The sequence below is a fragment of the Haemaphysalis longicornis genome, unplaced genomic scaffold (genome assembly GCF_048455015.1).
Source record: "Haemaphysalis longicornis isolate Haplotype H1 unplaced genomic scaffold, Haemaphysalis longicornis Haplotype H1 scaffold_9, whole genome shotgun sequence".
Classification (NCBI taxonomy): Eukaryota; Metazoa; Arthropoda; class Arachnida; order Ixodida; family Ixodidae; genus Haemaphysalis; species Haemaphysalis longicornis.
The window spans coordinates 58,226,178-58,248,062 of record NW_027526460.1 but is presented as its reverse complement, the minus strand read 5'-3'; the positions used below and the strand labels follow the sequence as shown (position 1 = coordinate 58,248,062).

Genomic DNA, 21,885 nt, shown 5'->3' with positions numbered 1-21,885 from the left:
GCCGGTTTCATAACGCGAGGGACCCACGTTCAATTCCGACCGCGGGAAGCGTCTTTTTCTTCCCCCTCACCCACGATAATTTATCATCATCGTCAGAGAAAGTTGGTTTTCCTGTAGTGCGTTTTCGCGTTACCAACTCCATCAGTGAGAAAACTGAAGCTTGGCTTTAGAAAAGCGACGTGAAGCGGTGTCTATTTAAATATGACGATGGTGACTACGGACTTCAACCGGTTTTTGTAGGTGTAATATTTTAGATACTTTGTACTGGCTGCTAAACCAAAAAATAGCATCCACTTCAACGCGCATGTAACCTGATCCTGCTGTCCCGCTCTATGAGCCAAAAAGGAGTTTGGGCTTTGAATTGATCATCACAAGTATAAATTGGGAGCGAACATTTATGCAACAAGAGACAGAGAAGAGATAGGAAACACAATTTCATCATCCGTCTTACTTACATAAAACACAAATATTGCCTACTAATAGAAGTGTCTGGGGCGAGAGAAATATGAGGGTCATCATTCACTGTCCATTACGAGAAAAAGCGGTGAAGCCCCTTCGTTTTCTCCGTTACTAGTGGGGGCTAAGATATTAACCGAGAACACGGTGTCCAGTAAGTGTACTGTCATCGTGCACCTCACGAGAGCGAGAAAATGTGCACGGTGCAGCTTAAAAAGGCGGGCGACTGCCAAGAGCTGGCATATGGCCATGAACAAAACACAGGCGCTGAGGGCATCATGCTGGGCTGGCATCGCTTTCCGGTAATGTGCTGAGTTGGCAAGGGCGCAATGATGAAACCACAGTTGCCCGCGAAATCGACACTGGAGTTAAAGGTACACTGAGTTCAGGGTAAAGACCGTGATTACTCAACATACCGTCAGGTTTACCCTCAATTTCAAAAAGACGAAATGAGGAGAGCCTGAAGAAAGGCGTGCTAAGCTCCTGCCTTCATATGAATATATTATATAAGAAGACATGAAACATGAAACTCCGACAGGCCGCCTTTGGAACTTGACCCTGGCAATGTTAGTTTAACTAGAGAAGCCCTCGGACATTAAGGGGAATATTATGAGGTTAAGCGAAGTTAGAAGGGCAGGAGAAGGCTTGATGGAGTTCAGTGGTGGGCATATTCTGTGCTGCAGTGGACCCCAAGACAAGAAAGGACACGGGTGGGATTTTTAATGCACAGGGAAATAGCAGGAAACGTGAAGGAGTTTTTCAGTATTTGCGAGAGAGTCGCGGCTGTTGTGATCAATATAAACTAGCGATACAGCTTAAAGATAGTACAGGCCTATGCGCTAAAAATCAGCTCTGATGATGAAGCCGTTGACGGCTTCTACTAGGACGTCGAATCAGCAATTAAGAAGGCAACAACGCAGGTCACGATTGTGATGGGTGATGGAGACTTTCGCCCAAAAGCCGGTAAGAAGGGAATGGAAGTAGGGTCAGTGGGAAACTTGGGAATAGACATTCGCAACAGTCGAGGAGATACACTGGGGGGATTTGAAGAGAGAAATAACCTGATTCAGGAACTCATTCTGCTACGAACGAAAGACTAGAAAATGGACATCAAAACATCACGATGGTACGATGAAAAACACAATTTACTTCATTTTAGGTGACAACCTGGGTATTGTGCAAGACGTAGAAGGGATAAGTAAGATTCGGAGCAGCGATCATAGGATGGTTAGATGCAAGCTAAGGCTAAATCTCAAAAGAGAAAGATGACGACTCCTGAAAACAAAGAAACCCGGCATGGAGTTAGTCAGAGCCAGATCACTGGAGTTTTAAATATATCACGACTAATCCGCGCACCTAAACAAGCAGAACAAGGCCAGTGTTGACAAGTGAAATGACAACCTAACATCGGCACTCAGGGAATCAGCACTTTTTCTTTTTTCTTTTTGCGTATGTGTGTAAGCAGGTAGTAAGACAAAATGCCGAAAGTCGAGCGAGGCGAGTGCTCACGGTATGATGAAATAGGCTAAGAAAGACAGGAGCAAAAAAAAAAAAAAAAACACGCAAAAAGAAAAAAAGTAAAAAGAAAGAAAACAGAAAAGACCTTCCTTGAATCTACCGCAAAGCTCCCCGTGGATTGTACCTGCGCATACCCCTTCTATTCTGCGAACACTGCCCTCCCCAATCGGAATTCTTCGGACTATACGGGCTCTTGTTGTTTACGAGTTTTCTCCTTTACACACAGTTCAGTAATCTTGCAATTGCACTCCCAAGACGTCCCTCTTGGCCCCAAAATTGCCGGAAGCCTCCTTTGAAGTCACACGGCACCACCGCAGCCCAGCTTAAACCATTCCCCCCTGTTTCCCCCGACCCTCTCGTAGTCTTCCCTCTTTCTCTCTTGCGGGGTCCTGTCGGAATAACCACACCTCCGTTTCTCTCTGACTATTTCGCTCGTTTCAACCGACCGTTGACCCACTCTGCTGCCCTCCTTCGGGCCCCGCTCGTAACAACCTCCCTCCTTTCTCTCCAATCCAATCTGGATCTATAAAACAGTGTGCCAGAGATGAACCGTGATGCCTTGAAAAAGACAAGTCCCCTTGTCGAAACGTTGGCAGCAGTCTGAGGCAGGCCGCTACCTGCTCCAATGTATTATTTCTACACACATATATATATATATATATATATATATATATATATATATATATAAGACAGAAATAAGGGTTGGCAGTGAAGGACACCTCGGAAAGCAAAGGGGAGGATGTGGTAGGTAATTGAAACAGATAAAGAATTTGGAAAGAAAGAAAGAAAGTGGAGAAAAAATGCCCACCAGGTGGGATCCGAACCCACGACCTCCAGATTACCGGTCTGGTGCGATAACCACTACGCTACCGTCGGGGCTATATTTCCCCTCCACTTTCTGGGTATTTATGCTAGGTATTTTTGTTTCCTGCGCTTGGGGGTGGTAGCCAGCGCCACTCGGACTACTCGGGGTGAAGGGGACCTTATTTTTAACCCCCGGGCCGTGACTCGAGTGTCTACTACATGAAGAGAGTGGTCGACCAGCGTTGAACCCTCCTAAGCTCCCTATGGCACCAAGACTGCCAGAACAGAGGCCCTCGCTATGTATGTAGCGAATCAGAATAGGAAATGAGGGGCTCGTTGAAAGTAAGACAGAAATAAGGGTTGGCAGTCAAGAAAACCTCGGAAACCAAAGGGGAGGATGTGGTAGGTAATTGAAACAGATAAAGAATTTGGAAAGAAAGAAAGAAAGTGGAGAAAAAATGCCCGCCAGGTGGGATCCGAGCCCACGACCTCCAGATTACCGGTTTGGTGCGATAACCACTACGCTACCGGCGGGGCTATATTTCCCCTCCACTTTCTGGGTATTTATGTTAGGCATTTTTGTTTCCTGCGCTTGGGGGTGGTGGCCAGCGCCACTCTGACTACTCGGGGTGAAGGGGACCTTCTTTTTAACCACCGGACCGTGACTCGAGTGCATACGACATGTCGAGAGTGGTCGACCAGCGTGGAACCCTCTTAAGCTCCCTCTGGCACCAAGACTGCCAGAACAGAGACCCTCGCTATGTATGTAGCGAATCAGAATAGGAAATGAGGGGCTCGTTGAAAGTAAGACAGAAATAAGGGTTGGCAGTCAAGGAAATCTCTGAAAGCAAAGGGGAGGATGTGGGTAATTGAAACAGATAAAGAATTTGGAAAGAAAGAAAGTGGGGAAAAAATGCCCGCCAGGTGGGATCCGAACCCACGACCTCCAGATTACCGGTCTGGTGCGATAACCACTACGCTACCGGCGGGGCTACATTTCCCCTCCACTTTCTGGTTATTTATGTTAGGTATTTTTGTTTCCTGCGTTTCCAGGGTCAGCATATGACCCTGGAGAATAAGTCGGCACTACAGCTGTGCCGTCGTGGCGAGATTTTTGCCGCCACTGGTCTTCAGTTTGAAGGTTTTCGCGAGTTGTCGGCACACTTCCGCGTGTTTGTCGGCTTCTGATGCTGGGGTGCACTCCGAGACATCACGGTGATAAGGAAGCACGGTGTCGAGAGTGCATGATGGTTCTCGTCCGTAGAGTAGGTAGAAGGGGGAGAAGCCGGTTGTGGTCTGTATGGACGTATTGTATGCGTACGTCACATAGGGGAGCACAAGGTTCCATTCATCGTGGTCGGAGGAGACGTACATGGGCAGTATGTCTCCAAGAGTTCGGTTAAAACGCTCAGTAAGGCCATTAGTCTGCGGGTGGTAAGCAGTTGTTGTGCGGTGGATAATACGGCACTCAGTGAGGAGCTTCGCGACAACATCGGACAAGAAGACGCGTCCTCGGTCACTGAGGAGCTCTCGAGGTGCTCCGTGGCGCAATATGAAGCGGCATAATAGAAAGGAGGCGACGTCTCGGGCTGTGGCGGTAGGCAGTGCAGCGGTTTCAGCGTAGCGCGTGAGATGGTCGACCGCAACAATGACCCATCGATTCCCGGTGGCTGTGTAGGGCAAAAGGGCAAAGGCCCATACAGATCAATGCCTACACGGTCAAATGGTTTCGCTGGGCAAGGAAGGGGCTGCAGCGGACCAAAAGCACGTGAAGGCGGTGACTTGCGGCGTTGGCAGGTCGCACATGATCGGATTTACTTGCGCACAAAGTTATACATGCCTCGTCAATAATAGCGCAGGCGGATACGCTGATATGTTGTGAGCACCCCTGCATGGCCACATGTGAGATCGGCATGAAGAGTGTCAAAATGTCGATGCGCAGATGACGGGGAATGACAAGGAGCCTTCGTTGTCGTAGTTGTGGCGATATAGCAACTCGTGGCGAATCGTCAAGTGCGAAGCTTACCTGCGCAGAGCCCGAGATCCGTGAGGGCGGGAAGTGCCAGAAAGCAAAGAGATGAGGGAAGCAACCAAGGCGTCTTTTCGCTGCTCTATTGGCATGTCAGAGAAAGAAAGTGGTGACATGTCAGCGTCGGCAGCACGGAGGCACGCGGAGTCGTGGGACAGTGGGCACTGACAATCGAGAACGGGAGAGGGCATCCGCATCGGAGTGTTTGCGGTCGGATCGATATACAACCTTTATGTCGTACTCCTGGAGCCGCAGAGCCTACCGTGCGAGCCACCCTGACGGATCTTTTAGTGTGGACAGCCAACAAAGTGCGTGGTGGTCTGTGACCACGTCGAAGGGACGACCGTACAAATAGGGCCGGAACTTGTCCAGCGCCCAAACAATGGCCAAGCACTCCTTCTCTGTCACGGAATAGCTGGATTCGGCTCGGGTAAGGGTGCGGCTGGCGTAGGAAACGACGTATTCATCAAAGCTTGATTTTCGCTGGGCCAGTACAGTGCCAAGGCCGACCCCGCTGGTATCAGTGTGGACCTCCGCAGGTGCGTAGTCTGAACATAGCCTAAGGATATGTTCAGACTACTTGGCTAAGGCGTTGCACTGCTGAGCACAAGGTTGCGGGTTCGATTCCCGGTCCCGGCGGCCGCTTTTCTGATGTAGGTGAAAACCAAGAACGACCGTGTGTGCGAGATTTCGGTGCACGTTAAAGATCCCCAGGTGGTAGAAATTAATCCGGAGCCTTCCACTACGGCGCGCCTCATCGCCTGCATTGCGTCGGCGCGTTAAACCCTACAATCAATCAAAAGCAATATGATCTAACTACCAACGCAAAAGCGATATCGTCATCTATGGGTGAAAAAAAAGGCGTGTCACGCAGTTCAGTTTTTCTGAGACGTGAAATGACGTCATTATTTAAAGTTATTACGACAGTTACGGCAACAGTCTGAACCCGGCCCAACGCTGTTTTAAGCAGGGACTGTCTTCTTCAGGCAGAAACGCTACGCACGCGATTCGCGAGCGGGGCAACCATCTGCCTTCACGGTGGGCATGGACCGCTCACTAATCGGCACACACCGCAGCAGCGAAAACTCGTCGCGCTTCCAGATCCAGACTATTGCTGAAAATCAATTTACAAAAGCTTGAAAGGAGATGATAGTTCGGTGACATGTGGTGGAGATCGTCTTCGGCGCGGCTTCATAAAGCGGTGCACAAATAGTTGCGGCGATGCCGTCTTTCTTTCGCAACCAGGCCTCGGAGACATCTGTTCGCAGCGACAGCGGAGCATGCAAGAAACGCAAGCGCGTTGCTAGTCATAGGTGGAATTCTTCATTTATTGTCGTGAGCGACCCTTTAGAACGCCAGTTGCCCCTACGCTAGAACTGACGCGACATCGCTAGCACGGCTGACGCGAACAGCAGTATCACGTAGCTAGAAGTATAGGCGGAGGGTGTGCGGCGGCTGCTAAAAACAAAAACTGTGGTGATTCCTATGTCATTGGAATCGGTGAAACAGGAAACTCAAATGTGCAGCGAACACTGCAGCTGAATATGATTTGCGGGTCGGCGGCTGTCTTGTGGGTGTGCTTGGCAAACGGCGTCCTGATTCGGCAAAGGTGTGCTGGCGTCATTTCAGTGACGGATATGACGTCAGTGAAATCTCAGTGAATCCCGGCACAAAACACTTTCGTTTTAAAATGTAAAACCCGAAAACGAACATCCCTAAGTAAAACGTACTCTTTAGTACTAAATGCTGCTTCTCCGCAAGAAGACCCTGTGTGCAGGGGTGCACCCTTTACAGGCCGTTTTCTTCGTTGTACTGGCGTAACTTCCGTGACGGATATGACATCAGCGGAATCTTTGTGGATCCCGGAAGAAAAAACTTTCGTTTTAAAAAGCCGAACGAACCGCTGAGCGGAGCCAATGGCTGCGCGTACCTCGGAGCGCAAGCGCCCTGATAAGTGTCTCTCTGGTTTTGAGCGCTTTAAGGCGCGTAGAAAGTGTGATAGCTACCGGCCTTATTGCCTTCGCCACCTTATTTAGGTCCCCTTTGAACCCTCAACAGTTCCACTGCAGAACTGTAGTATCATGCTGCCGAATATTTTGTGCGTCGGTCGTTAACAGAAGTCGGTTTTTGGATTCCCACTATTGATGTCATAAATTTGTAACATAGCAGCAGACAATAAGGTGGCCGCGTTGACGGCCGGGAAGGGGAAACAGATTGCAAGTAAACATTGAAGCAGACAGCTCGATTATGTTAAAAAAATGGTCACCCTCCCGATCTGCGAAAGTACATGCCCAGCAAAGTTGTAATCCATTACAAATGGTGATGGAGTAGGATACAAAATGCTTCTGATCGTCTCGGCGGGCTTGTCGGTCGCGCTCGGCCAGTGTCACTGGATGACGGCACAGAGAGAATCGGCAGTCATTTTTCTTATAGTTTCGTTCCGCCGCCATGAACATTGGTCAGTCCGCATCACGTGACATTTGTTTACACTGCGACGCTTCATGGGCGCCGACATTTTGTTGTTTATGCGTTTTATTCGGTCAAGTGTGGTAGCCTTAGCTTGCCCGCCTTGCTCTGCAGCTCGTCGTCCAGAATGCGAATCGAAGATAACTCGTGTAACAGCATTTCAGCCGCAGAACTGTGTACAAAGATGCCGCTTTCCTGCATCTTCGGTAGTTTTGTTAACAAACGACAAGGATGAAGTTCACGGCGAAGCCATAAATGCGGCAATCTCGCAACACTGATAAACGCATAACTGGCCGCCGTTCAGGAATTTAGTGCCTCAATGGCAATACTCTAATACCTTAGCTACTGATACTAAGTTCGGCCTACCTGGCGTCAAGTGTTGTGCCCTACCTAGCCTGACGCATGTGCTCGACGTCTTGGTCAAGAACTGCTCTATTTAGTGACACTTGTCCTGCCTAGCCTTCAAAGATAATCGGCGAACATAATCTTTACCAGGAACACATGGTGGGAGGTCCTGTTGTTCACAGCCGCCTTATAATCTATAATGCGGTTTAGATGTTTTGTGGTTTCCTTAAACGATTTCTGAGTTCTATGCAGTAAGCCTGATTAGCTTCACGGATGTGCTCGGCGTCTTAGGCCAAGGCGTTTTTCCAACGGAGATTGTTTTTGCTTACGGCGATGAAATCGTTGGGGGTAGAGGTATAAAAGTTTGCTGTAAAAAGACTGTTTCGGTGATGTGCTTTAGCTTAACACTCGCCTTCATTGATGGTGGGGTTTAACGCGCCGACGATACACGCGAGGAGGCGCTTCGTAGTGGAGGGTTCAAAATTAATTATGACCATCTTTAACGCGCGCCGATATCTCGAAAACACGGGCGTTTTCGTTTTTCGCCTGCAGCAGAATAGTGCAAATCTTTGCCTGGACTCGAACCACCGTCCTTAGCATACGCCTTCCTCTCGCATGCGGATCAAATTTACTAGGCGGTGTTGTGGTGTTCACACCACTATTAACCTTACGAAATATTTATCTTTTGCCAGCCTCGGATGCTGTACTTGTTTTGAGATTACGCAGCAAGTGCGGGTATATCCTTTATGCGCAATATCTGATAGCTGCGTAGTGATCTTGATAAGCAACGTTGCAAATTAAATTACATGTCTTCAGAGCGCTACGTGTACACGCGATTGATTTCTGACGTTTTGCCTACTCAAAAAACATGGAGATTTCCTGAAGAATTCACAAAGTCGAAAATACGGCCCATCGTGTGCTGAATGCGAAACCATTAGGGTGCAAAACCGCAACTACGCTGTCGTAATGATTCTCAATATCTTTTCACCTTTTTTTTGTAATTTATATACTCTTTTCTCCCTCGTATCTTATCAAGGCCATACTCCAGTGCCTTTTTATTCATTGACGAGTTGCGGTGTTCGCTCTGATCAGTTGCCATGTGTTGATTAGCGCGGCGGCTAGCGCCTTCAGCGCAAACCATCTTCTGTTTTGTTTAGGGTGTTATTTTGCTTTTTCGCGCTCTTCTCAACAGGTTTTTTGCTCTCTTGAAAAATAATTTAATGTGTTTTAGTTAAAAAGGGGTGGTATTTGTTATATCCTTAAGTTTTGGCTCCAATATGCCTAATTCTTTCTCTGCGCTGAACATTGTTCACATGAACAAGACGTGCGAGCGTTTTAGGTGATTCAGTTGTTTGGCACAATCTCCTACATATTGTTCAATCACTTTTTCACTGTAGTTATTCTCTTCAGCTGTCGGTAATTTTGTGTGCCATCTGTCGGCACGCCTTTTTGTGACGTGGGAAGTTATTAATGATTTCTTATAAAAATCGTTGTGAAGTTTTTGCCCCCTAGATTTGTTCTACTTTTTACCTCAAGAATGTCGACTAACATTTTTTTGCCTTTCTTCAGGAGAGTCAGCGTGTGTATCCTTCAGCACCTTACATCGCTAGAAATTGCACGGAGCCAGTTACCATAGGTAAGCTGAGTTAAAGATTAGCTTAGCGTTGCCTGTGCGTTGTGCAAAAATGTAGAACACTTCTGGAATGTAGAATAACTCCACCATTTCTTCGACTGCTCAATTGCCTAATATGTGTTCTTAAGCTTCGTTCTTTTTTTGCTTCTTGGCTTTATAGATATGCGGCTAAAAAGCAGTAGAGGGATATTTTTTGTATCTAAGTAGAAGGGAAAGAAAGCGGTTAAAAGAACGCCCTCTCACAGCTTCAGTGATTTCAGACTGAAATTCTGGGGGAAGGATTTCAAAAAAATCATGCTTTTCTTTCGCATGCGGGAAGAAGAAGGAAAGCGTAGAAAAGTGCAACAACAACAACAACAACAACAACCAAGAAAAATTGGCATGCAGATAAGGGGTGCTTGGAACTAGGAAACGTAAACCTGTTCGGCTGTATGCGCGCCTTTTGGAAAATGTTGTTCGGTCCTTTATAAGGCTCTTGATAAACAGCTTAAAAGTGCGTATAGGGCCTAAATTTGCAGTTTTCCTTCCATTTAATTGTCTTGAAATATCACCATGATCGACGAAGAAAGCAGCTTCAAGTTTTGGGGTGGCCAACTACTTCCAAATAGGCCTCTAATAAAGGTACTGAGAAGCTTCCAATCTTGTCGTCATGCTTGAAAGAAGGCTTCAAATTAAAATCAATGAACATCCAAAAGCAAAATGAGCAGAATAGGATGCCTCGATAAGTAAATAATAGTTTGTAATCTGATTTCCCCTATTCCTGGAGCCCTGTGTGGGCTAGCGGAAAATTTATTATGCCAATGAGAAGTAAGGGGAACACTTGTGTTATGGGGGCAGTTGGGTCTTTGGGGCCGAAAAACGGTCAAAAAAAGCGTTTTCTCAAAAATGGACTTTTTGGCCTCCACGGCCATTTTTCTAACAGTCTCTAAATTTCCTCATCAAAGGGCATCATATTTTGTTGTTATTATATTATAATAGCATTTTAAAGTGCACTCTACTGCTCAGTTAGCGCAGAATTCGATGGTCAAACGGCACTTTTCTTGCAATGCAAAGCTAGCATTTCATCCTCGGATATCTTGGCACCCAGAGCAGGTACAACTTTAATTCTTTTTGCTTCTGATACCAAAATGTGTGGAGAATGCAATATAGGAAACAAATTTTTTAAATTGAGGCTTTGGAAAATTATTATTGTGTTCAATTGGCACCACCTGCGAGCCATTTCTGGCAGAGCGCGGGAGAAGCGAAGTTCCCTGTGTTGTAAAACGACCAAAAATAGCTAAATCAAAAAAGGTCTTCCTATGTTGTATTCTTTAGTCATTTGTCTGCCTAGCCACGTGGTAATTGCCATTCTGCATGGAGTGGTTATTTTGTAACTGTGTCCCAAAATAATGGCAATTAATCATTAATTAACTCAAAATATAATCAGCTTAAAAAACATCTAATAAGAGATTTGAAATCAGCACAAAAAACGCTATAACGCAGTGCAGTTTCATTAAAATTGGTTGGTAAATAAAAAATATAGCTCTAAGACCAGTCTGCCCGGGCGCTTGGAACTAGGAAACGTAAACCTGTTCGGCTGTATGCGCGCCTTTTGGAAAATGTTGTTCGGTCCTTTATAAGGCTCTTGATAAACAGCTTAAAAGTGCGTATAGGGCCTAAATTTGCAGTTTTCCTTCCATTTAATTGTCTTGAAATATCACCATGATCGACGAAGAAAGCAGCTTCAAATTTTGGGGTGGCCAACTACTTCCAAATAGGCCTCTAATAAAGGTACTGAGAAGCTTCCAATCTTGTCGTCATGCTTGAAAGAAGGCTTAAAATTAAAATCAATGAACATCCAAAAGCAAAATGAGCAGAATAGGATGCCTCGATAAGTAAATAATAGTTTGTAATCTGATTTCCCCTATTCCTGGAGCCCTGTGTGGGCTAGCGGAAAATTTATTATGCCAATGAGAAGTAAGGGGAACACTTGTGTTATGTCGTTCCAAATATTCTATGCTTTGATCTGTTTTCTTCAACACAAGGTGGAGTCGACGTTCCCAAAAATGCGGAAGTTCTAATTTCACCGTACCTCCTACATCGTGACCCGAAGGTGTTTCCGAAGCCTGAAGAATTCATTCCAGAGCGATTCCTGCCAGAGAATTCAAAGGGACGACACCCATACGCATACATTCCTTTCTCAGCAGGACCCCGAAACTGCATTGGTCAGTTGTATTCCTTTTTTTATGTAAAAGCATTACAGAGCTGATTGAGCAGCATAACCGTGATTTAGTGTTTGAAGCCGGCAAATGGTTCTTAAATTAGCCAGCCGGGCAAAAAAAGAGATTTAGCCATTTGTGTTAGAAAGAAAATTAGCAAAACTTTAATTGATGGGATTCAAAACAAGTGCCTCCAGATCACGTGTCGTGCCCGCAGCCCCACCGCTCCATTGGCTCCCGGGTGTTAGCCAAATAAAGGTGAATTTATCGAACTCGCTGTAGGCTTGGACAACGCGGACAACACGTGCGCACAGCTTCAGATACGAGTTTTATCGTTGCGTGGAACATCTTTGAGTTCAAGGCTAAGGTAACCACACGGCAAGGCCCGAGCATATAACCGGCTTCGACGTGTTCCATAGCGCGTGCGTCGGATTGCACTCATGCCTCATTGCAAGTGCTTCGATATCTTCAGAAAAACAACCACACACTGACAGGGAACGAAGGAGCATGCGCTTTAGCTGGGACGCGTGTCATAGTGGTACCGGATGTATCTGGATGAGGTCCTAGCTGTAATGTTTATAGCACACTACTGTTGTTGGGGACCACGCAACGGAACAGTTGGCGCCTCCTGGCGTCTTAAATTTTTAATGTGCACTGTTCATTCAACGAGCTGGTGATCTCTACTTCAACAGCCGGTTTTGAAGTAATACATTTTATTATCAGGCCTAAAATATTTATGCAAAATACGGCAAATGGTAACGTAAATGTTGCACGCAGCGACATGTCACCGGGTACTGATGAGCACAAGTTGAAAAATCCGTATCTTAAATGAGATTCGAATACAGGCTTTGCACCTGAACTTAGGAATACAGCCTTCTAGCATAGTTGGTGATGCAGGATGAAGGTAACAAAGACGGGTTTACGTGGTTTAAGCTCTTCTGAAGTTTACTGCTAAAGTAGTGTCCCCGAAGTATGAAACTTTGTACATGAAACTAAAAGATTAGGCCACAAATGCATGAAACCTTAAAAACTGTTCTATAGTTATAGTGTAATATATATCTGATATCTGCACATGAAAGAGGAAAAAACATCGTCAGGTTGAGGAAGGAATCCCAATGGCTGAAGGTCCCCCTTTGACAACTGCTTCTGTAGGACTCTTCATTTAATTCATGGGTAGTATTGCGGGCGCACAGGCGACACCGAGAGTTATGTACATACTTTTCTTACCAGAACTCCCCTAATGTTGACGTCTAAACATATTTTTGTGCACGTTCCACTTTCTCAAACCTTTTTGTGTTTGACGCGTACCCCTGCTGTTGACAAACGTTTCATTTTAAGTGAGAAAACATTTAGGATATTCCAGGTTTTTCAGGGGTATTCTTTGCACCAATTAAACCAGAGTTTCTGTCTGTGAATAAAACAAAACAGTGATACTCCCAATCACTATTTGGCCCGCTTGTCTGTTTTAGCAGTCTTTTACTTCACAACACGCAATCGAATAAGATGCCTTGAGTAATTTACTCTCGAAACAAAGACAACATATCAAGGTTGTTTGGTAGTGAAAGCAACTTTCTAGACGTTTTCTGCATTCCTTTCTTCGAAATAGCGCTTTGCATAAATAGACGACCTGTGGATATTTTGAAAGAGTCCGCTACTTGATTTCTTAACAAATTAAATCATTTGGCATTGATAACTGAACAGGCTTGCGATTGTGTGGAAAAGACCAATGCGCATTTAAAGGACAACTATTGGGCTGCATATTCTACCGAAGTATAAATCTAGCGTTTCCACAAACTTTTGTTTTTCTAGTCGACACATAGATGGCCAAAACAAAATGCTCACTATAAAACTGGCCCGTTGCATTCATTGAAGACATTAAAACTGGTATACGACCCGAATATCCGCACGGAATTCGTAACATTTTTTCTTTGTTCCGGTATGAAACAGAGTGCTCCACTATTAAGCGACAATTTTGGGGTTGTAAAACTACGTACGCTACTTACTGTTATTGCAACTGCGCTGCATGTCTCCTCGTAGTATATTGTCGGAGTTTTTCTTGGCTTTGTTTTCTTTCTTAACGATGACAGGCATATAAACTTTACCTACTGCTATAGTATTGCCTTTTCCCCTGTCACTCCACAGGCCAGAAATATGCACTATTGGTGGAGAAGATAGTGATTACCAACATACTGCGCCGCTTCAAGATGAAGTCTCTGACCCAGCGCGACCAAGTGGCGCTTGCTGCCGAGATTGTGCTGAGACCACAATGTGACCTATGCATCGAGTTCACACCGCGATGATAACCGGTACCGCACTATTACATTTTTTCAGAGTGTTTGGAGTTCTGCTTCGCCGGAATTATTGATTGGTGTAATACCATAGTAAGCTCTGTTGACGACGAACTAAATGGAGCTTATGATCGGGGTGTACTTTACACCAAATAAACCCATAAGTTCGCAAAATAAAACTTCAATTGTATGCTGATAGTTATTTTTTGCACACTTTGTTAATGTTTTTAGGCGGAACTGTAATACTCAGAATACTGAACACCGCTTTTGCAATCTTGTACCTGAGACACGGCAGGAATAAATAAAGCACACGGACGTTATTGAATACACGACCCATGTTCTTGTTCCTTATTCCCCTTTTTTGAACGCCCTGTTTAAAAATTCTCCGTGAACTATAGACATTTTTAGTGCTGTAAACCAGACAGAAAATTGAGATATTTTACTTTTAAGAAGCGACCCCTGGAAATCGTTGACAACAGCAAAATCTTGATTTTACGGCAATGAAGACACCTATCCTCCAATCAGGGATTTCTGCGGTCAAGCAAAAACGTGTTGCACCACGAAGTTTTGAAAGAGATTATATTCAAATATAATTACCGCTGCAAGTATTAGAATAGGCTACATGCATGCTTTGCGGCGTGCAGGCATTACTTGGTTAAAACAAACCATTCACCCTGAGAAATACATAACGAAAGAATTGTTGCAGTGCCACGAAGCTAACAGAAATAATTGGAATGTATAGTCGTCATCGGGTACCCCTCAGAAGCCAAAATCTACCAAGTTTGAACGAATTTATTTGTCATGGCACCAAAATGAAAACACTGCTTCCTATAAATGACACACATTAATGATTTATCTGCGCTAACGCTTCAAGGCGAGTGACTGACTGAGGCGCTGCGTATATGCTGCAGCTCGCATGGGTGTGATACGTGTGGTTCCCCTTATCTACAGTTCGGGAAAAATACAATAGCCACGTTCGCGAAACTCCGGGGCACGTTCAGGCTAACTGATTGTTTCAAATTGTTTCGCAGGAGAACTTTACTTGTAACACAGCTGAAAGACTTCCTTGGTTTAGTTTGCCATCATGCCATCCTCCAAATGTACAGAAAGAGGTAGTGTTCCCAATATACCTCACCATACACCACAATATACAATCTTTTAGATGCGAAGCATCTCATGCTCGGGGCTGTGTCCCTCCCTCCCTCGTCGTTGTCCGCCGTCCGCACCCCTACTGCGCATGCCTGGCCAGGCACCGCTGATGATGATTGTGGCAGGATTCCCCTAGGGATTGGCCAACCAAACAATCCATCACGAGATAGCTTCGAGTTCAACCACCGTCGTCATCTTCCCGTAGGGAAACCCTGAGTAGTTTGCGAGGCATTCCTCCTCTCCTCTCCGTCGTTCCTCTCCTCTCCGGCATTCCTACTCTCCTCTCCGGGATTTCGCAACGAAAGGCAACACCTGCGGGTCCGCGCGCAATAATTCGAAGCAGCTTAGGGTTAGAGACGTGACGGTAGCCGCTGCATACTCCGCTGCGGGCGCCACTGCAGCTCCGCGGTATAAATGACGCGCGCGCGCGCTCCGCTCCCCTCATTCTCCTCCCGCAACGCCGCGGTCGAACTAAAAACTAATGGGAACTTGAGTCGACCCCATGGCTGCTTCGCATACTACTCAGGGTTCCCCTACGGGAAGATGGTGAAATTTTTTAATGCACTTCTAAAAGCACGTAGGGAACGCTCAGGAATTGCCTAAGACGTACGTTACAACTATGTCGCAAAAACCTGCAAACATCCAAGCCTCCGTCCTGTGTACAAAATATTGTGGTTAAAAATTGGATGTGGCAAATAGATGATGATAGATGCCGGACCGTATCAAGTTATCCTTAAATCAAATTAAATAGCAAGCAAACGTGCTTCAACAAACTTTAGGGTGGCTCTAAAGATTTCATCGAATAACACAGGGGCAAGGTCGTTCGAAAACCGCTATTATGGATCAAAAGGTAAAAGAAAAAAGACAAGAATTTTATACGAAACTTGTAAGGGTTCACGTCGAGTTTGATGAATGTCACAATGAAGACCACTATTTGGCGAACAGCTTATTCAACATTTTGTCACGCATGAATAAAATATTTCTGATAAGTTGTACAATACCGTCAGAGCCCCAACATATAAACAGCAGCGTTGAGAGGGGTGCTTTCATGGGGGGGGGGGGGGGTGAACTTTTCGCGCCCACGGCAACGAAGATCGGTCGGGGCAGTGATTGGCTCAATCACATAATTGACGGGAGACGTTTTATTGAGAAATCGGTAGGGGTCCTGGTACTCAGCCTGCAGATATAGCGAAAGACTACGTGTTTTGAACGTAATCTACAGCCCCACGAAGGCTCCAGTGGCATAGGTAGATAAGGCGGCTGAAGCATCATGACGAGATCTTTGGCGTCCTCGATCCGCAGCCATGTTGGATCGTTCCAGTTGGCGGCACCCTTCGACCCGCTTAGTTGTTGCTGGAACGGGCCCGCACTCGGAGACGACGGGACGGCAGGGCACGATGGTGTCTAGGGCGCCGGAATGCTCACGCCCATAAAGTGCAAAGAATGGCGAGAAGCCTGTCGTAGTCTGCGTCACGGTATTACACGCATACGTGACAAAAGGCAAAACTAAGTCCCAGTTGGCATGGTCCGTACGGACATACATCGAAAGCATGCCGCCAAGCGTGCGGTGAAATGTTGTAGCGTGCTTTAAACACTCACTTGCTGAGCCGGAGTCCTTGAAGGTGACGACCAGGTCAGTACAAGCAGCCGGAGCCTTTTGGGAAGAGCTCGGGCCCAGGGTTCCAAGCGCGAGCCCCAGAGCTCTCAATGACGATGATGAGAGAGTACGCGCACTCAACCACATCTCCGTCCTCACAGTCGCCTATATGCATTTGTAGCTGTACTCTGAGAATACATTAAAACTTTGATACAGCATTGTAATATACACCGAATATATTCAAAATGGATTTCAAACGCATTTTACGTTTCAAGAATGACCATGTTAGAAATACGCCATAAATATGTCCCAATGGGGCAGAACGAGGGCACGCACCGGCTGAAGTTAGCACCGGGTATGCTTCGGCGCGGTGCCAGATACAATGCTACGTCTTTCAAGTATAAAATAAGTATAAATGCTATTCTATCAAGTATATACTTGAGCATAAAATATGCCTGCTAGTGCGCTCTATTAAACCTTCTCCTGTCATTCTAACTTCGGTTAACCCAATAATATCCCACTTAATGTCCGTGGGCTCCTCTAGTTAAACTAACGTTGACAGGGTCAAATAAGTGTCAACTTTCATTTCTTCCCTTATATATATATATATATATATATATATATATATATATATATATATATATATGGTGTGTATATGTATACATATATACACACCGGTTGTTCGAACTAGCACGTACGAAGTTTTTAAAAAATAGAACCGGCGTTACTCGGACAACGAAGTGCATAGTGCTTCCAGTAGAGCGGAAGAGTCGAAGGCAATTTTTTCGTCAATGAGATGTAATTGAGCAATTGTAGTTCATTTTTTTACTGCAGAAGTATTATCCAAACCATGTAATTGTCACTGAGACACTTGTAGGTACACACGAGGGACATGAAAGTGCAGTATTTTCGGCGACGAACTAATTGCGCACTCATTTATTCTGATTGATAACTAAAGCCCACTAAATATGAAAAATACCACGTGACCGAGCTTCCAGGCGTATCATAAACCAGCGCCCTCCACTAATACTATTGAAAGCAACGGCTTTGTCTGTCACACGCCCGAAGAGACACCGCGTCACCTTGATAATGGCATGGAAGGACAGCAATAACAGCAAGTATCGTGGGTCATATGTGGCTGATCAGACAGGAACTCGGTCACGATTTCTTCTTTCTTTCTTTTCTTTATTTCATTCTGCGAACTGCGAGGGTGCCTTTTTGTAGGCGCTGCTTTATGGTGCTGCCGGGAGGGCCACCACGTGGTATTTTTCATATTTCCCGGGCTTTCTTTATCAGCCAGAATAAGTGACTACGTGATTAGTACGTCGCTAGAAATACCGCAGCTATATGGCCCGTGTGGTACCTACATGTGCCTCATTGACACTTCGGTGATGACCACTCTCGAGTTCGGTATTTAATTAAAATTATTTTAAGCATTCTCAATAACAACGAAATTACTGGCCGCTACTCCGCTGGGTTAGAAACATTATGCACTAGGGTTTCTTCGAGTAACGTCCTTGCTATTTTGTTTTTAAATTGTGGTACGTGATACTTTGGACACCGTGTATATGTACAGTGTGTGTGCGTCACCAGTTACCTTCTATGCTACTTTTAAAATTACCCTGACGTCAACGCGAGCTTAAACACCGACGCTGCCAAGACGCACCCCTAGAAGCAGAATAACTTTCTTATGCAGTTTTAAGATTCCTCCCATACAAAGAACGTACTTTGATAGAAATAACCCACTCCAGTAGAAAGAACCTACGCGCCGATGCTACAATTGGCCCATGAGGCGCGCCGTAGTGGAGGGCTTGGGGTTAATATCCACCCCCTGGGGATGTTTAACGTCCGCTGAAATCTCGACACACCGCGTTTACACTGTTCGCCTCCATCAGGAAAGCAGCCACCGCGTCCGGGATCGAAGTCTCGAACTTGGACATATATCACAATTACTTAGCCACTGAACTACCACGCCGAGTATGAACCTAGTTTTGGGCGCACCAATGGTACGCGGCAACTTAACGACAAGGAGCGCCAAAGACTTCCCCGGGATTACAGACTTCGTAAATAAAGGCTCTTTTCACCGATATTTTTTAGCACGAAAGTGTTTTATTCCGGGATTCACGAAGACGTAACTTACGTCATATCCACCACGGAAGCGACGCCAGTACAACAAATCAAGCGGCCTGTTAAGGTTGTACCCCTTCACACAGGGTCTTCATGCGGGGAAGCAACCGTTGATACTAAAGAGTACGTTATACTTCGGGTTTTTCGTTTTCGGGTTCTATATTTTAACACGTCAGCGTTTTATGCCGGGTTACACATAATTTCACTGACGTCATAGTCGTCACGGAAATGACGCCAGTACATGTTTGCCGAAGCGACCCGGAAGCAAGACGTTGCTCGCCAAGCACACCTACAAGACACCTGCCGACCCGCAAATCATTCTCAGCTGCAGATTAAGCTGCACATCTTACTGTCGTGTTTTAGCGATTCCTTTGAGAGAGGAATCATCCGCAGTTTTTCTATAATAAACTCTAACTGGATTCCTACAAGGAACGCACGAAATGAACGACTTTGTACGTAGAACACTAGGTCGTCCCACCTTCTTAAAAAGGAATAGCTTTAAGTGCTGCCATGCTCAAGAAGAAAGCGAAAACCCACAGCATCTCTGCCGTTTCCTCCCATGAGTAGAGATTCTTTGCAAATACAAGGGGCTTTTCATTTTTTTGTTTGTGCGCTCTTTTAAATCTTCTAAAGCCGGGCGTGTTTAATAAGCCGCAATTAATGAGTGAAGCAGTGAAACCAAGTGCTTAATTGACAACCTATATGTAATATCTATAGCTCGTTCACACAAAATACCAGTTATCGCCGGCATACCTAGTCGACGTAAATTGCAAAACTGTAAAAATAAGGCTGAATATTTATTTTTGGCCCCCAGAATGGACATGAGGAAATACAGCTGTTTTTAGACTAGTGTACGAATTGCAGTGCAACGTTCTCGGCCACTGATTTGCAAAAGAAGGATTTGTAAAAACTTCCGTGTATACATTATCCTCTACTCTATAAGCCCTGATTGACATAAGAAACGTAAACATGGGAGTGCTATACCACGGTCTATTTTATGCTGTGTTGTCGTGACCCTACTCCTCTTCTTCCAACGCCAAGTGTAAAAGCGGGCAAATGTTCGCGGGGATAATGATCGGTGCATGGTGAACTACGAACGTACGAACGAACGAACAATTTGTTTTTGCTGAGAACTGGGCGAACATCGTATTTTAAGTTAGAACAACAAAGCATCTCGGCGCCTTCTGTTCGTATTTTTCTGCACATTTTCTTCGTCATGCAGGCTAGTACGCAACGTCCTCCAATTTAGGAAAAGGATTTCTCCCTGCACTGGAGATTAATAAACTGGTGATTATGTCTCTAATACGGGTGATGTTGCTGATGATGATGAGGTTGCATTGAGTAACTTCCAACAGTCCAGCCCCTGCAAAGCTCCGCTGTTTCGTAAACTAAATCGTTGAAATGTGTTCCCAACTGGGCCAGTCGACCCGCTGTGGCATGGATGACAAATATCGGTATGCACTCCTGAATTTATGACGACAACATTGGTATCCTTCAATATATCCCAAAGAAACAAAGAAAAATAACAGGATCAGCGAAGGAACTTATTAAATACCGATATTTTTACTCTGTGCATTGTCACTCGGTTGGTGCAGCGTACATTTTATTTGCGCCCTGGTTTAAACCTGTTTTCAAACAGGTGTTATGCACGGCAGTATTTAGCTGTGCTGCGCTGATTCCCTGGTTGAATGACTGGCTGGAAAATGCTGAGGAAATGTTGGCAAGAAAGCACTGTTGTGGTGTGAACGCCCCTACAGCGTTTCGCGTATAACGCCCAAGTCAACAACTCCCAGGCAGCGCGCACGCAAACGCAAACATTTTAGTCCAAAATGTCTTAACTGGGGTCCCAGTTAAATTCCGCCTCTCCATCTTTTTGGCGAACTGATGGAGACGAAATAGTGATGTTCTTTTGATGCGCGAGCCGAGAGGACGATCTCGACTCGCTCCGATGACCGACGACCGATACTTGGAGCGGGTGAGGGATGAGGACTGCCTTCCTTGCTGGATATTAGGTTTATTTACATTATTTACATTACTCCAAGTTTACATCACGTCAGAGTGACGGTTACATTGTCACTCTGACAGCAGCAGCCTGTTCGGCCGAGATCTATACTGAACTAGATCCCCTCTCGACCGACCTCCCAGAAAACCCAACACTCCGGTTTTGATAACAAAAACCCCGCCTCCAAAAAGGGGCGTACAAGAAAGAGAGAAAAACCCTTTAAACAATTAATAGAAACCCATTGATTGGCCACAGGAACCAGCCAATCACACATGTGTCGCCACCTGCGGTCACGTGACCCAACCCTCTCTCTTATGCACTCAATGTGCGTTTCCTACGCACGCTGTTGCACCCGGCCAGAAAATACAGGACATCTGCGGCCTAAAGTGAACCATCCATTACGTTCAGCGGGCGGCATCTGCACAAACAACAGCCAAGCCGACGGCCCGGAGCGGTCCTCGCGCGGCTGACCTCCCTCCGCGCGGCGCCTCCCGCGGCGCCCCCGTTGTCCCGCGACGCGCGGGACAATGAGGGTTGCTAATTCCCTCCCAGACGAAGGGCGCCGCCGCCTGCCGCCAGTCCCCCCGGAAGACGCGCTTCAGGCCCACTCGGTGGTCTCCGAGGCGATTGACCCGTCAACGACCAATGCCGCCGGCGGAGTCGAAGATTTTCAAAACTTACACCGCGCGCGCTTTCAACACTAAGAGATGCGATAATCTGGCTTCCCGTCAGCTTGTTATGCCGAATGACCCAGCCACCTCCGACGCGACAGAGGCACTCAGGCTAATCGCCCCCGTCTTTTGACACACAAAAGGACGGGCACAACACACGCTCTCCGCGGCTCCGAACTTGACGTTCGTGCGGCTACATGAAAGGGACACGGGATCGTAGCTACCAGCGGAGGCGACGCCAATACATGGGCCACCGGCGACCTTCATTAATTACATGCGGAGCCCGAACTTAACAGCCCCCAACCACCGAGGGCGGCATAAAGGCCTTTCAGCGCACCCACTGATCTGCAAACACAACTTCTATGCAGTCAGTCGTAGACAAATCAAATGAGGACACAAAAATATGAACCAAAACACGAAAAATAAAAGAATGTGGGAAGTAGAGAATAAATAATGGCTCGCTAGTGATATATTTGGGAAGACACATTTTCAATCTTTGTTAGTTTAACCAGAGTCCTTCAATGCTTTACATTGAAGGACTCTGGTTTAACAAAGCCACTTGACAATTTTACTTTCACGAAAAGAAATACTCCTATTTGTGC

At 45.9% G+C, this 21,885-nt stretch overlaps 1 protein-coding gene and 1 non-coding gene across 6 annotated transcripts in view; one reads left to right on the top strand and one right to left on the bottom strand.

The window, feature by feature from the left end:
• The window catches only part of LOC144153962 (cytochrome P450 4V2-like), a 137,134-nt gene that overhangs the window by 82,790 nt on the left and 32,459 nt on the right, over nucleotides 1–21,885 (top strand). For 4 of the 5 annotated variants that reach the window (XM_077685755.1, XM_077685757.1, XM_077685758.1 and 1 more), the window contains 2 exons: nucleotides 9,188–9,254; nucleotides 11,276–11,455. In XM_077685755.1, the coding sequence (XP_077541881.1) occupies nucleotides 9,188–9,254; nucleotides 11,276–11,455 (247 nt within the window). Of the gene's footprint in view, nucleotides 1–9,187; nucleotides 9,255–11,275; nucleotides 11,456–13,591; nucleotides 14,063–21,885 lie in introns of those variants that run through there. The other variant, XM_077685756.1, reaches the window with a different exon arrangement.
• Trnat-ggu (transfer RNA threonine (anticodon GGU)) lies at nucleotides 3,695–3,767 on the bottom strand. Its single transcript has one exon. It is a non-coding gene; the product is annotated as a tRNA-Thr (tRNA).